We start from the raw sequence: 15867 nt of genomic DNA, 5'->3' as shown, positions 1-15867 counted from the left end.
AATGGCTATGATATTAATTATCCCAATGAAGATAAAGTCAGCATGATAGTGACATTTATCCATGTTCCAGCAAAGAAAACACAAGTTAATGATTTGAGATTTATGTTTTATTTCTCTCTTCCTTAACCTCTGTTTTTAGATCTGCTTGAAACTGTAGAAGAAATCCTTCCAAGCCTCCCAGAAGGTATCACCATTTGGGGGATGAGCGATTCTGTTCCACAGGGCATAACTTCACTCAAAGAAAAACTAAGCACGGCATCTGACAGGCCCGTGCCCCGCAGCTACCATGTGGCTTCAAGTCTCAAGTCTCCTCATCTTTATATTTTTACATCCGGAACTACAGGTAGGATCCATTTCTTCTCGAGAATTAAAAAGAGTGCATCATATTTGCAAAGCAACAGGAATTGCCGTCATGGGTACTCACCAAAACTCTGAGAAAGCATGCATTCAAGAGGTCCCAAGGTTCTTAGATCTTAGAACTCTCAAACTTAGATGAATTTGCTCTCACTATGACTTGGCAAGTTACCATGTTCACTTGGCCATTGTCTCATTTAGAAAGATTTTCTTCAAGTGTCATCAAAGACCTTGAAATGAATGAAGACCTTGATCCAGCCCAGTTGCTCTGAGTGTGAAATTTGCCCAGCTTATTGGCAAGATACCTATTAGCTTCTTTATTCCTTAAGATTCCTGATACATAAAATGAGGAGATTCGTTTATGTAGTTTTGAATTATCTTCCTGGATCAAAAAATTTATCAGTCTACTTTAAAATAGCCTTATGGGGGCACCTGGGTGGCTCGTGGGTTCAAGCCTCTGCCTTCAGCTCAGGTCATGATCCCAGGGTCCTGGAATTGAGCCCGGCATCGGGCTTTCTGCTCAGCGGGGAGCTTGCCCCCACCACCCCACCTACCTCTTTGCTTACTTGTGATTTCTCTCTGTCAAAAAAAGAAAAAAAAGTTAAAATAGCCTTCTGTGTTCTTTTTTTAATTTTTTATAAACATATATTTTTATCCCCAGGGGTATAGGTCTGTGAATCGCCAGGTTTACACACTTCACAGCACTCACCAAAGCACATACCCTCCCCAATGTCCATAACCCCACCCCCTTCGGCAACCCCCCTCCCCCCAGCAACCCTCAGTTTGTTTTGTGAGATTAAGAGTCACTTATGGGGGGCGCCTGGGTGGCTCAGTGGGTTAAGCCGCTGCCTTCGGCTCAGGTCATGATCTCGGAGTCCTGGGATCGAGTCCCGCATCGGGCTCTCTGCTCAGCAGGGAGCCTGCTTCCCTCTCTCTCTCTCTGCCTGCCTCTCTGCCTACTTGTGATTTCTCTCTGTCAAATAAATAAATAAAATCTTTAAAAAAAAAAAAAAAAGAGTCACTTATGGTTTGTCTCCCTCCCAATCCCATCTTGTTTCACGGATTCTTCTCCTACCCACTTAAGCCCCCATGTTGCATCACCACTTCCTCATATCAGGGAGATCATATGATAGTTGTCTTTCTCCGCTTAACTTATTTCGCTGAGCATGATATGCTCTAGTTCCATCCATGTTGTCGCAAATGGCAAGATTTCATTTCTTTTGATGGCTGCATAGTATTCTATTGTGTATATATACCACATCTTCTTGATCCATTCATCTGTTGATGGACATCTAGGTTCTTTCCATAGTTTGGCTATTGTGGACATTGCTGCTATAAACATTCGGGTGCACGTGCCCCTTCAGATCACTACGTTTGTATCTTTAGGGTAAATACCCAGTAGTGCAATTGCTGGGTCATAGGGCAGTTCTATTTTCAACATTTTGAGGAACCTCCATGCTGTTTTCCGGAGTGGTTGCACCAGCTTGCATTCCCACCAACAGTGTAGGAGGGTTCCCCTTTCTCCGCATCCTCGCCAACATCTGTCATTTCCTGACTGGTTGATTTTAGCCATTCTGACTGGTGTGAGGTGATATCTCATTGTGGTTTTGATTTGTATTTCCCTGATGCTGAGTGATATGGAGCACTTTTTCATGTGTCTGTTGGCCATCTGGATCTCTTCTTTGCAGAAATGTCTGTTCATGTCCTCTGCCCATTTCTTGATTGGATTATTTGTTCTTTGGGTATTGAGTTTGCTAAGTTCTTTATAGATTTTGGACACTAGTCCTTTATCTGATATGTCGTTTGCAAATATCTTCTCCCATTCTGTCAGTTGTCTTTTGATTTTGTTAACTGTTTCCTCTGCTGTGCAAAAGCTTTTGATCTTGATGAAATCCCAATAGTTCATTTTTGCCCTGTTCCCTTGCCTTTGGCGATGTTCCTAGGAAGATGTTGCTGCGGCTGAGGTCGAAGAGGTTGCTGCCTGTGTTCTCCTCAAGGATTTTGATGGATTCCTTTCTCACATTGAGGTCCTTCATCCATTTTGAGTCTATTTTTGTGTGTGGTGTAAGGAAATGGTCCAATTTCATTTTTCTGCATGTGGCTGTCCAATTTTCCCAACACCATTTATTGAAGAGGCTGTCTTTTTTCCATTGGACATTCTTTCTTGCTTTGTCGAAGATTAGTTGACCATAGAGTTGAGGGTCTATTTCTGGGCTCTCTATTCTGTTCCATTGATCTATGTGTCTGTTTTTGTGCCAGTACCATGCTGTCTTGATGATGACAGCTTTGTAATAGAGCTTAGCCTTCTGTGTTCTTATGTGCCATCTTAAATCCTAAACACAATCCAGCTATAGCTGTAGCTTAAGCATGGGGAGCAGGCTCTCCTACTTTTCCTTAGGGAGATTAGAATGTGTGACAAACAGGAAGTCTTCAAAGCAGTGGGGAGTTAGGAGAAGATAGAAAATAGAATCAAGTAACTAAACATCTCCCCCTCCCTTTTTGTAGGTAAAAAAATCATAACACCCAAAAAATAAAAAGAATAATAAAACCGCCTTAGAATTCAAAAGAAATGTTAAACCTAATTGACTCTTAGGAAAAGGTGAATGGGGGGCACCTCAGTGGCTCAATGGGTTAAGCCTCTGCCTTTAGCTCAGATCATGATCTCGGAGTCCTGAGATCGAGTCCCAAGTCAGGCTCTCTGCTCTGCAGGGAGCCTGCTTTCTCCCCTCACTCTCTGCTTGCCTCTCTGCCCACTTGTGATCTCTCTCTGTCAAATAAATAAAATCTTAAAAAGAAAGAAAAAGAAAAGGTGAATGGCATTTATGATAGGCTAAATAAGCTTTTGTCATTAGTGTGAAGATGATCAGAGGTTTGAATTAGAGCAAGGAAAAATATTCTGTTAACTTGTTTCCTAAGCACTGGTGGTATTGTAAGCAAACTACTATTGCATAAGTAAAGTTTTCTTTTCTCTTTCTATGTGTCTGTGTCTGTCTCTCTTTTATTTACTCCTTAGATGCTAACAATGATCTCTTTTAGACTGGAGAGTAGACTATAGTTTTGATGTCTAGAACAGCTTTGATAAACGAACTGGAAAGTGCTCATGTGTCTCAGGTTGTCAGGATACATTCAGTCTGACTTTGGACTTTGAAAGAGACAGTGAAATTTCAGAAATGCTTTGAAAACTTTCAACTGAAGGTACTTAATCAATTTATCTGTATGGCTGTTTTCTTGTGAAAAATAGAAAGTGATTGGTCTTCCAAACATTCTATACCACTTCCCCCATCCCAAGGCCCAAAGAGAACAGGCTGGGGTGGAGGGTGGTGTTGCCTGGGGAATCAGTTAGTTGACATTGAACTCTTGATTCTGGCTCAGGCCATGATCACAAGGTCATGAGTTTGAGCCCCTCATCAGGCTCTGCACTGAGCATGGAGCCTGCTTAAGATTCTCTCTCCCTTTTCCCCCACCCCCCCAACCCCCGCTAGCTTGCAAATACTTGCTCTCTCTAGCAAAAAAAAAAAAAAAGGAGGGGGAGAGACAATAAGCCAGAGCCACTAGTAACAGCTTTCATTTTCCCAGATTGAAACCAGATTGTTCTATGCGTTTACATAACAGGTCAAAAGCAAAGGCACTACTGATTTTTATTTTATTTTATATTTATGTTAAAGTTATATAGCTCAGAGATAAATTCTAATACTTTTAGAAATTTTAGAGAGAAGTACACTTATAACTTCCTTCCCCATTTCTCCTTCTCCAAACCAACTACAGTCAATATTTTTAGCTCTTTATTTTTAGAATCACTTCCATTTCTTTGCATAAAAGAGGTATCTTACTGATACTTAGTAGATGCTTACTGAAGAGTATCTACTGATTTTCCATGCTGGAAATGAGGATTTGTCTTCTCTCACCAACCACTCTCTCTCTCCATTCATTTCTTTCTCTCTGGTGGAGACACATTCTTTCCCCAATGTCACACTAATATTGTGAATTTTGACTGGATTGGTATCACTTATCATAACTTAGTAAACACTGTTAGGCCTTCCATGTAAAAATCCCCCCCAACTTGGGATTGACCATTATTTTTATTTGTTTCCTTGCTTCCTTAATTTTCTATGCACTTCTTGCTTGTTCCTACTTTCCTCTTTTTCACCTTTGGTATTGATAAAGATCGTCTGTATGTTGTCATGCCTTTGTTCTTGGCCACCTTTTGCCTGGAGCTTCTCTGTGATTTCAGTCTCAAGCCCTCACACTCTGGCTGTACTTTTTTTTACCATTGTGTTGGGAATTTACTTCAGTTCTTTTCTTTTTCTTGATCCCCGAATTTCTAGATTCTAAATTAGTTTCCTCAGTTTACTTTTCATTTTCTTAAAAAAAGATTTTTATTGATTTATTTGACAGATATCACGAGTAGGCAGAGAGACAGGCAGAGAGAGGTTGAAGCAGGCTCCCTGCTGAGCAGAGAGGACGATGCACAGCTCAATCCCAGGACCCTGAGATGGTGACCTGAGCTGAAGGCAGAGGCTTAACCTACTGAGCCACCCAGGTGCCCCAGTTTACTTTTTATTTTATCACTGTACTGATTTCAGTAGCTGCCTCCTAAAGAATATTTAAGAGGGGAGCTCTTGGGTGGCTCAGTCGGTTGAGCATCGGACTGTTGGTTTTGGCTCAGGTCATGATCTCAGGGTCAGGAGATCAAACCCCATGGCAGGTTCCATGCTTAGCAGGGCTCTGCTGGAGATTCCCCCTCTCTCCTTCTGCCCCTCCCCATGCTTGCATCAGGCAGTCTCTCGTGCTTGCTCTTTCTCTCTCTGTTTCTTTAAAATAAATAAGTCTTTTAAAAAAAGAAGAGTATTAAGGAGGTAAAATCTCTAAGTCCTCACATCTGGAAATACCTTTATCCTTGTTTGTGTAGCATTCTAGGTTAAACACAATTTTTATCCCTGGCTGTAAGGACATCACACTGTTTTCTGATTTCCACACAGTGAGACATTGTTTTCTTTCTGATTTCTTACCCTTTACATGCTAGCTGGTGTTATTTTTCTCTTTCTTTGGGGGAAATTTTTTAACCTTCTGGGAGTTTTCAGTAGTCTCTAATCTGGTGATGACTTGTACTGGGACTAGTCTTATTTATCCATTTTATTGGGAAATTTGTAGGCCTTTTCAGTCTGGAAACTCATATCTTGCAATTCTAGATATTTGGAAATTGAAAAAAGTTCTACAACCCCTTCTTTTTCCTTTTTTATTGTTGTTCTTTCTATACAGCCCCTCCTATTGTATTTGTTTGTTGTTCATTCTTTTGTCTTTGAAACTCAAACTTTTTAAAGATTGGCCCTCCTGGACTGAGTTATTAATTTTCTAATCTTTTCTATCCCATTGTCCTTCCTTATTTTTCATCTACTTTCTTAGTGATTTATCTTTTAAACCTCTGTTCTCTGAAAATGCCTCTTTGTGTAGCAGGCTATTTTTGTATTACTGATTATTTGTTATGTTGTATCTCTCAGAATATTAGTGATAATTTTTTTGAAAATATTTCTTCACCTTGTCTCTTTTTTTGCCAACAACCTCTTATCTTTTGGTTTATTTTGGTCTCTATCCTTTATCCTAGAGGATTTCTTTAAATAACTCATGACCTTTGGCTGTCAGTTCATATTTAAAGTGCAGACACTGAAACACACACGAAACCCCCCAAAACAGATCCTGGCTAGAAGCTGTGTGTGCATGAGTAGGATTTGTGGACTGATTGATTTCATCATCCAAGACATTTTCTTGGGGGATTCATGACTGCCAGCATCTTTCGGTTTTGACTTGCAAATGGTTCAGATTCCTCAGACAAGAAGCTCAAAATGAGTCAAATGTAGGGGCTGGAGGAATAAGCAGACTTTCTCTCATTCCCTTTGTTTGCTCAATATTTCTTCTTCCTCATGTTTCCTGAGGCTCATCTTTTCCAGAGAATAAATCTCATAACTTCTACCAGTATGGCAGAAGTAATCTGGGCTATAATTTGTTCTGTTTTCTGAATTTTAGAATAAATACCAAAAGCATTTATTGACATTCTTCCAAAATTATTTTGTGAATGAGCTTACACAGGGAAAGTGAACATAATAATATAAAGAGGAAAAAAAGAAGTATAGGTCATCCAAAAAAAAAGGAGAGTGATACAAATGTCATCTTCTTATAGCTTAAAGTCCTAGGCAACCTGGGGTCCTCTTATGGAGAGCAAAACAAAGCCGTGTGCAGAATTGGTCATACAGTAGATGCCTTGATTTTTTAAAATAATGCTATTGAAGAGTGTAACAAAACCATGATGCAGCCTCATTAAAGATTTGATTGACTTTTTTTATGAAAAGAATCTCTAATACAGACTGGTGTTTTGCAACTTAAAACCTTAACCTGAATTGATTATAATAGTAATAAATATGATCATTTATATTAGTATGCCATTTAATGTCAGAAAAGTCATTTGATTCTCATACAGCAAAGTCTTCTGATGTTGATAATGAAGAGGGTATTGGTGTATGTTAGGAAGTGATGTAGAAAGTGAGGCTTTGAAAAAGTGAGCAATGGAGGGAGAGAGTTCTCTCGTGAGGCCTTTCAGCAGACTCTAAGAAAACCCTTGGGCTGATAGTGAACATTCCCTAGCCATTCTTACTGATGCTAAGCCCTGTTTACTCAGGATCACCAAAATATTATGTTCCTACATCTGAACAAACATAGAGTGTGTCTGAATAAGAAAAAGGCTGACATGAGTTTTGATGGCATTCCTGTCTCTTTGACCTAGAAGGTTTTCTTGATGAACAAGGGGTGAGCATTATATAGATACCCTTTTCTATAACCTTGACCTCATTGTTTCTTAAATAGAACTTCCTTAAAGCTCCTTGTTTGTAGTTCCATACTTATCATCCATTCTATAGGGTACCTGTTCATCAAATTTCTAAGCCTTTCTAGAGCTCTGCTGGCGGGGGTGGGGGGTAGGGTGGGGGGTGGGGATCAGCTTTCTTCACGGCTCCTCTCAGGTGTCAGCTTGTTGGGTCTGTGTCAGTCATCACGGCTGTCCATCTGCTCTTCTGAAATTTTATTGATTTAATCTATAAATCCATTCTTTTTGTATTGAGGGTCTAAGTATGTGTACTTTCTGCCAAATTCTAATTCTATTATTATTCACTGGTCTTAGTTAGGTACCCTTAAGAATATTTAGGAAAACTGTTTAAGCCTGGACAGAGCAGCCATGGGTTCAACTGTTCCTAGAAGGAGAGGGAGGAGGAAAACTAGCTCACTACCCACTAAGCTTTTCCTGGAAGCCAGGTGCTTTTACCATCTCAATCTTTCTTTCCTTCATCTCTCCTTTTCCTTAACCTTACAGAATTTTTCATTTTTCCAAAACTATCCCAGAATTCCCCAAATTATTTATTCCTTCCTCTGGATTAGATTTCTCTTGACATTATCTCTTCCTCCTTCACCCTCCTAATCCCCAACTCACGGGATATACCTCCCTCCTGCCTTTATGCCTGGACCTCCTCCTGGACCTCTGAGGACTTCCAATGCCAAGGATTTGTAGAAGATTAGAAGAGCAAAGGACTTCAGAGCATTTCTCAAAGTGTGTTCTATGTTAGGTCCCTTCACATGTTTAAAGAAGTGAAATAAACATTAAAAAGGGGTGGGATGCCTGGGTTGCTTAGTCGGTGGAGCATCTGACTTGATACCACATCTTGATCTCAGCGTTGTGAGTTAAAGCCCTCAATGGGTGTGGAGTATACCTAAAAAAAAAAAAAAAAAAGAAATAAGATAAAGTGTGTGTGTGTGTGTGTGTGTGTGTATAAAATAAAATTATGTATATATATACGGCTTTATGACCACGTAAGTTTGAGAGACACCATTAACAAAAATACCAAAGTTTTTGTATTGCTGGACTCTGCAAGGGCTTTAAAATGTTAATGTGCTTTCTGACTCTTCAAAGGGGGATGCTAAAATGCACTTTTAACAAACTTTATTCTCCTTTTTCTTCTTTCCAACTTTAATCTCCATCAACCTTTGATCACTTTAATTTCTTGGACAATCTCAAACCTGTTATCTCTTTTATCAAAAAAATCTAGGGGATGGGGTACCCGAGTGGTTCAGTCAGTTAAGCAACCGAGTCTTGATTTCAGCTCAGGCAGATCATGATCTCAGGGTCCTGAGCTTGAGCTCTGTGTCTGGCTTCATGCTGGTGTGAAGCTTATTTAAGATTCTCTCTCTCCTTGTCCCTCTGCACCCTGCCCCCAAATCTAACTGAGTACTTTGGATGGTTTATAATAAATTAATGAGTTCATTATCACTTAAAGCTAACCAAATTAGGAAAGGAAATATCATTAATTAGTTTACTAAAGTGCTTTGAAGGAGTGACATAAACATACAGATGGAAAACAACTAGATAAAGTATCATTTTTTTTTTTTTTGGTCATACCCTAATTGAAAAATTATTTTAAAGTTGGGTTTCCATGAGATCAGAAACAGCATGGGAAGTAGGGAATATAGTGACTGAAGAACCATGGGTGGGAACTTCTTAGAAGCAGAAAACTCATAAAAACTTGAACCTCTGGATAAAGAAGAGAAAGGCATTAAATTATCAAGACCAAGGATGGAGATAGGCTCACCCAAAATCTTTATACGTGGCTGTGATGAGAAAATGTGGACAGATTCCCTGTGCTTGCGGATGACTAGACACTTCCATGTTGTAAGATGCCAACCTGTCAGGAAGAGCCAGAGAGACTTCTTTTGAAAAAAAAAAATTAATAAATTTTAGCTAGGATAAAGGCAAGATAATGCCAGTCTTTGCATATGAGATCAGTTGTCTTCCAGTTTAGTAGAAATGCAACACAAAGCTGGTCAGTAAATGTCAGGGCAGGTACAACAACAAGGTGGATTTGAGGTTCACCTGGGTTAGTGTCTAGGAGACACTAAAACATGTGGTTCATAGTTCTAGGTGCCGCTGTGACCAAAAACCCTATAAGGGGCACCTGGGTGGCTCAGTGGGTTAAAGCCTCTGCCTTCGGCTCAGGTTGTGGTCCAGGGTCCTGGAATCGAATCCCGCATTGGGCTCTCTGCTCAGCAGGGAGCCTGCTTCCTCCTCTCTCTGCCTGCCTCTCTGCCTACTTGTGATCTCTGTCTGTCAAATGGATAAATAAAATCTTTAAAACAAAAAAAGAACTTCTTTAAAATAAAAACAAACCTATGAAAATTTTGGCTCTTATCACTGAATATGTTAAATCAGAGCTAATGATAACCTACTACTAGTAAGATGGTGCCCCCATTGACTGAGCCACGTGTAAGTAATTTTGATTACTACGAACTGCTGAATAGAGGATGAAACCGGAGAAGGCCTACCAGAGCAAAATTGGAATTTAGTATGGAACAGGTAGAGCTCGTTGTCTGAGTGAGATATATGTTGGGACATAGAAAGATCAGTGTGAGTCAAATCTCAGTTGGAAGATCAAGCATCACTTCAAGCATCGTTCACAGTTCATCCATGCTGTCACAAATGGGAATATATCTAAAAATGTAAAATAAAAACAAATGGGAGGGTATCTTCCTTTTGAATGGCTGGAAAATATTCCACTGTGTATATGTATACATCTTTTTTCTCCATTGATGGACTTGTTCCCATATCTTGCTATTGTGAATAATGCTATAATAAACATGGGGTGCAGACATCTTGTTGAAATCTCATTTTCATTTCCTTTGGATATATATACAGAAGTAGAATTGGATCATATGGTTAATTTATTTTTAATTTTTTGAAAACCTCCATTTTGTTTTCTATAGTGGTTAGATCAATTTATATTCCTACCAGCAATGTATAAATATTCTGTTTTTATTGCATCCTTGCCAGCATCGGTTGTCTCTTGTCTTCTTGATGGTAGCCATTTTAATAAGTGTGAGGTGTTATCTCACTGTGGTTTCAATTTGCATTTCCCTTGTGATTAGTGATATTGAACATCATTTCATGTGTCTGTTGGACATTTTGATGTGCAGTTCAGAGTAATGTCTATTTAATTCTCCTGCCCTGTTTTTAATTTTTAATTGGATCCAACTTTTAATTGGATTTTTTTCTGTTACTGTGTTGACTTACTTCTTTATAGATTTTGAATGCTAACCTCTTATCTAATATATAGTTTGAAGAAATTTTCTCCCATTCTATAGGTTGTCTTTTTATTTGGCTGTTTCTTTTGCTGTGCAGAAGCTTTTGAGTTTGATGTAATCCTATTTGTTAAATTTTCTTTTATCACTAATGATTTTTGTATTGTATTAAAAAATATTGCCAAGACCAGTATCAGTGACCTTCTTCCATATGTTTTCTTTTATGAGTTTAATTGTATTAGGTATTATGTCTAGGTCCTTGATCCATGTCAAGTTAAATTTTTTTGTGGTGTGAAATAGAGGTCCAATTTCATGATTCTATATATATTTCTTTAGCATTCCCAGCACCATTTGTTGAAGATATTTTCTGCAGTAGGTATTCTTGGCCCCTTTGTCAAATACTAATTGACCATATATGCCCGGGTTTAAGTATGGACTCTCCATTATGTTTTATTAGTAGACGTGTCTATTTTTTTGTGAGTATCATACTGTTTTTATCACTATGGCTTTGTAGTATAGTTTGAAATTCAGAAGCCTGATACCTCTGCCTTTGTTCTTTTTTTCTCAGGATTACTTTGGCTCTTTGGGGTGTTTTGTGGTTCCTCCAAATTTGGGGGATTGTTTCCTATATTTCTGTGAAGAATTCCTTTGGTATTTTAATGGTGATTGCTTTGAATCTGTAGATAGCTTTGGGAGGTATGGTCATTTTAATAATACTGATTCTTTCAGTACATGAACGTGGGATGTCTTTCTTTTTATGTTTTCTTCATTTCTTTTAGCAAAGTTTTATAGTTTTCATTCCATGTATGTTTCATTTTCTTGAGTAAATTTATTCCTAAGGATTTTATTATTTTTGATACTATTGTGAATGGGATGGTTTTCTTTCTTTTTTTTCCTAATTGATCCATCATTAGTATAAAGGAATACAATTGATTTCTCTATATTGATTTTATGTCTTAACACTTCACTGCAATTGTTAACTCCCATAGTCTTTTGACTAATTATTTGGGATTTTCTATTAAATCATATCACCAGCAAATGAAGACAATTTTACTTCTTTCTTTCCTATTTGAGATAAATTTTTTTTCTTTGTCTTGCCTAATTGCTCTAGCTAGGACTTCCAGTAATGTGTTGAATAGGAGTGATGAGAGTGGATGTCCTGGCCTTGTTCCTCATCTTAGAAGAAATGTTTCAGTTTCTCTCCATTGAATATAATGTCAACTGTGGGTCTGTCATACATGATCTTTATTTTGTTGAGGTATATTCCATCAATACACAGTTTGTTGAAGATTTTTATCATAAGACAATATTGTATAGTCAGATGCTTTTTTTCTATGTCTGTTGAAATGATCATCTGATTTATCTCTTTCCTTTATTGATGTGTGATGTATTACATTTATTGATTCACATATGTTGAACCATCCTTGCATCCCAGGGATAAATCCCCCTTGGTCATGGTGTATTATACTTTTAATATGTTCTAGAATTTGGTTTGCTAATATGTCATTGAGAATTTTTGCATCTGTTTTCATTAGGGATATTGGTTTATATATTTGGTCTTGTATTTTTATCTAGTTTTAGTATCAAAGTAATGCTGATTTTGTAGAATGAGTTTGAAAGTGTTTCTTCCTCTTCAATATTTTGGAAGAGCTTGAGGAAGATTTGTGTCAATTCTTCGGTTGCCTGGTAGAATTCTCTGGTGAAGTATCTTATCTGGTCCCAGAGATTTCCGTTTTGGGAGTTGGTGTTTTTTTGTTTTTGTTTTTTAATTCATTCTTTTTACTCATTATTGGATTTTCTATTTCTTCCTGATTGAGTCTTGGTACATTATGTGCTTCTAGCAACATATCCATTTCTTCTAGGTTATATAATTTGTTGCCATATAATTCTTCACTTTAGTTCTCATGATTGTTTTTACTTTTTAACGTCAGTTATGTCTTCTCTTTCATTTCTGATTTTATTTATTCGAGCCTTCTCTCTTCAGTTAGTTTAGCTGAAAGTTTGCCAATTTTGTTGATCTTTTTTAGAGAACCAGCTTTTAGTTTTGTTGATCCTTTGTCTTGTTTATCTGGTCTGTATTTCATAATTTCTGCTCTGATCCTTATTATTTCCTTCTTCTGCTAACTTTGAGCTTAACTTTTTCTTCTTTTTCTATTTACTGAAGGTGCAAAGTTAGGTTGTTTGAGATCTTTCTAACTTCTTAATGTAGGCATTTGTAGCTATAAACTTTCCTCTTAGAACTGCTGTTGCTGTATTACACAATATTTGGGATGTAGTGTTTTCAGTTTCTTTTGTTTTGACATAATTTTTAATTTCCCTTTTGATTTCTTCTTTGACCAAATGGCTTCTTAGAAGTGTGTTATTTAACTTCCACAATTTGTAGATCTTACTTTCCTCTTGTTTCTGATTTCCAGTATTATACCATTGTGTTCAGAGAAGATGGTATGATTTCAGTCTTCCTAAATTTGCTAAGATCTGTTTTGTGACTTACGGCATGATCTACCCTGGAGATTTTTCCATGTGCATTTGAGAAGAATGTGTAATCTGCTGCTGTTGGATGGACTGTCCTGTACATGTGTATTAGGTCCATTTTTAAAAAAATGTTCAATTCCATTGTTTCCTTGTTGATTTTCTTACTGAATGATCTACCCATTGTTGGTGGTAGGGTACTGAGGTTCCCTACAAGAGCTTATCAGCTTTTTGACTAAGGTCAAGTGCAAAGTACCCTACAATTATTGTACTGTCATGTATTTCTTCCTTAAGACCTGTTATTAATTGCTTAATACATTTAACACCTGTTAAATACATTGTTAAATTGCTCAATACATTTAACATCTGTGCTCAGGTGTTAAGAACATTATCAATTTATGATCACTGTATTTTCTTGAGGTACTGACCCCTTATCATTTTATAATGACCTTCTTTCTCTTACTACCCATTTGGCTTGAAGTCTATTTTGTGAGATAAATGGCTATGCCTGCCTTCTTTTCATTTCCATTTGCTTGGAATATCAACTTGTATCCTTTCGTTAGGAACTTATTAGTGTCTTCAGAGCTGAAATGATTCAGAGCATATAATTGGGCCTTTTTAATTTTAAATCCATGCAGCCACTCTGTGCTTTTTGACTGGTGAGTACAAACCATTTACATTATTGATAATGCAAGGATTTACTGCTGTCATTTATCTTTTACCTTTTGGTTATTTTGTGTCTCTTTTATTTCTTTTTCTTTCCTTTTATGTTTATGTCTACTTTTGTAAGTTGGTGGTTTTGCATGTTGATTTGCTCAGTCTTGCTCTTTTTTATGTATAAGGTCCCTGCTCTAGATTTTTGCTTTGTGGTTACCAAGCATTACATAAATGTCTCCTAGATAAAATAATTCTTTTTTTCTGCTGAAGCAATTAATCTTCATCCATCTACAAATGTTCCATCTTTATACTCTCTTATATTTTTCACATCACAAATTATCTCTATATATGCTGTGATTTTATTACCAAGTTATAGTAGATAGTTATTTTTAAAACAATTTTCCTTTATCCTCTATGTTATAGTTAAGAGTTTATTATACTATTCTATAAAAGAGTTACAGTATTCCAATTCTGACTGCTGATCAACTTAATCAGAATTCTGTGTACTTTTGCCCTTTTGTTTCAGCTCAAAGAGCTCTTTTTTTTTTTTTTTAAGATTTTATTTATTTGACAGAGAGAAATCACAAGTAGGCAGAGAGGCAGGCAGAGAGAGAGGGGAGAAAGCAGGTTCCCTGCGGAGCAGAGAGCCCGACGCGGGGCTTGATCCCAGAACCCTGGGATCATGACCTGAGCCGAAGGCGGAGGCTTTAACCCACTGAGCCACCCAGGCGCCCCCTCAAAGAGCTCTTTTCAACATTTTATGTAAGTCAGGTCTCATGGTGGTGAACTCCCTCAACTTTTGTTTGTTTGGCAGAGCCTTTATGTCTGCTTCATATCTGAAGTATAACTTTGCCAAATGGATTATTCATGACTGGCAGTTTTTATCTTCCAATATTCTGAATATGTCATTCCATTCTCTCCTTCCCTATAGAGTTTCTGCTGAGAAATTTGCTGATAGTGTAATGGGGGTGCCATTGCAGGGTACTGTCTTTTTTCCCTTGGCTTCCTTTAAAAGTCTTTCATTATCATCGATTTTTTAGAGTTTTAGTATAATGTGTCTTGGGAAAAGTCTTTGTGCATCGAAATAGTAAGGTGTGCTATTAGCTTCAAGAGCTTGTATATTCCTTCCCCAGGTAAAGGACGTTCTCAGCTATTATTTCTTTAAATAGTCCCTCTGGGGGCACCTGGATGGTTCAGTGGGTTAAAGCCTCTGCCTTCAGTTTGAGTCATGATCCCAGGGTCCTGGGATCGAGCCCCTCATCAGGCTCTCTGCTCAGCGGGGAGCCTGCTTCCTCCCCTCTCTCTCTGCCTGCCTCTCTGCTTGTGATCTCTGTCTGTCAAATAAATAAATAAAATCTTCAAAATAAATAAATAAATAAATAAATAGTCCCTCTGCCCTCTTCTCCCTCTCATCTCTTTCTGGGCTACCCATTATTCTTATATGGGCTTTTCTCATAGAATCAGATAATTCTCATAGGTTTTTCTTCACTTGTTAAAAACCTTAGTTTTCTCTCCTCATATACTTGAGTCACTTCTGTATTTCTCTGTTCCAACCTAGTTATTCTGTCTTCCATATAATCTGGTCTATTTCCACTGCTTGCCTAATACATTTTTTCATACCATTTCTTGAGTTCTTCAGTTTGAGAATTTGATTCTTTTTCACAATTTCAGTCTCTTTGGTAAAGTACTCCTGCTCATTAATTTTAGCTCTGAGATTATCATATTGTCTTTCTGAGTTTTCTTGTAGCTCATTGAATATCTTCATAATAACTATTTTAAATTCTGTTATCAGTTAGATTGCAGTATTCCATATCTTTGGTTTGGTTCATGGAAAAATTGTCATTTTCTGTTATACTCTGTTACCGTGATTTTTCATGATGTTTGATGAAAAGTGCCTCTGCCACCATATTTGAAGCAGGAAATAAACCTTATTTAGGCAAGGTTTTTTGTTTTTGTTTTTAAGATTTTATTTATTTATCAGAGAGAGAAAGTAAGAGTACAAGCAAGGGGGGCAGCAGGCAGAGGGAGAAGCAGGCTCCTCCCCAAGGATGGAGCATGATGAGGGACTAGATCCTAGACAGAGGCCAAGGCAGATGCTTAACCAACTGAACCAACCAGGCATCCCGGTTTGGGGGGATTATTTTTTTTAAAGATTTTATTTTTAAGTAATCTCTACACCCAGCCTCGGGCTCTTAGTCACAACCTGGAGATTCAGAGTCTCAGGCTCCACCAGCTAAGCCAGCCAGGTGCCCCCAGGCAAGGTTTTGTTTACTTTGA

At 37.8% G+C, this 15867-nt stretch overlaps 1 protein-coding gene across 1 annotated transcript in view; it reads left to right on the top strand.

Annotated features, from left to right (window-relative positions):
* Positions 1 to 15867, top strand: part of SLC27A6 (solute carrier family 27 member 6) — a 67221-nt gene that overhangs the window by 11825 nt on the left and 39529 nt on the right. Inside the window, exon 2 of the mRNA XM_044228343.1 lies at positions 140 to 343. Coding sequence (XP_044084278.1) covers positions 140 to 343 — 204 coding nt within the window. The remainder of the gene's footprint in view (positions 1 to 139; positions 344 to 15867) is intronic.

This window comes from Neovison vison, chromosome 1, assembly GCF_020171115.1.
Source record: "Neovison vison isolate M4711 chromosome 1, ASM_NN_V1, whole genome shotgun sequence".
Taxonomy (NCBI): domain Eukaryota; kingdom Metazoa; phylum Chordata; class Mammalia; order Carnivora; family Mustelidae; genus Neogale; species Neogale vison.
Note: the sequence above shows the minus strand (reverse complement) of the source record. Positions and strands in the feature narration are given on the sequence as shown.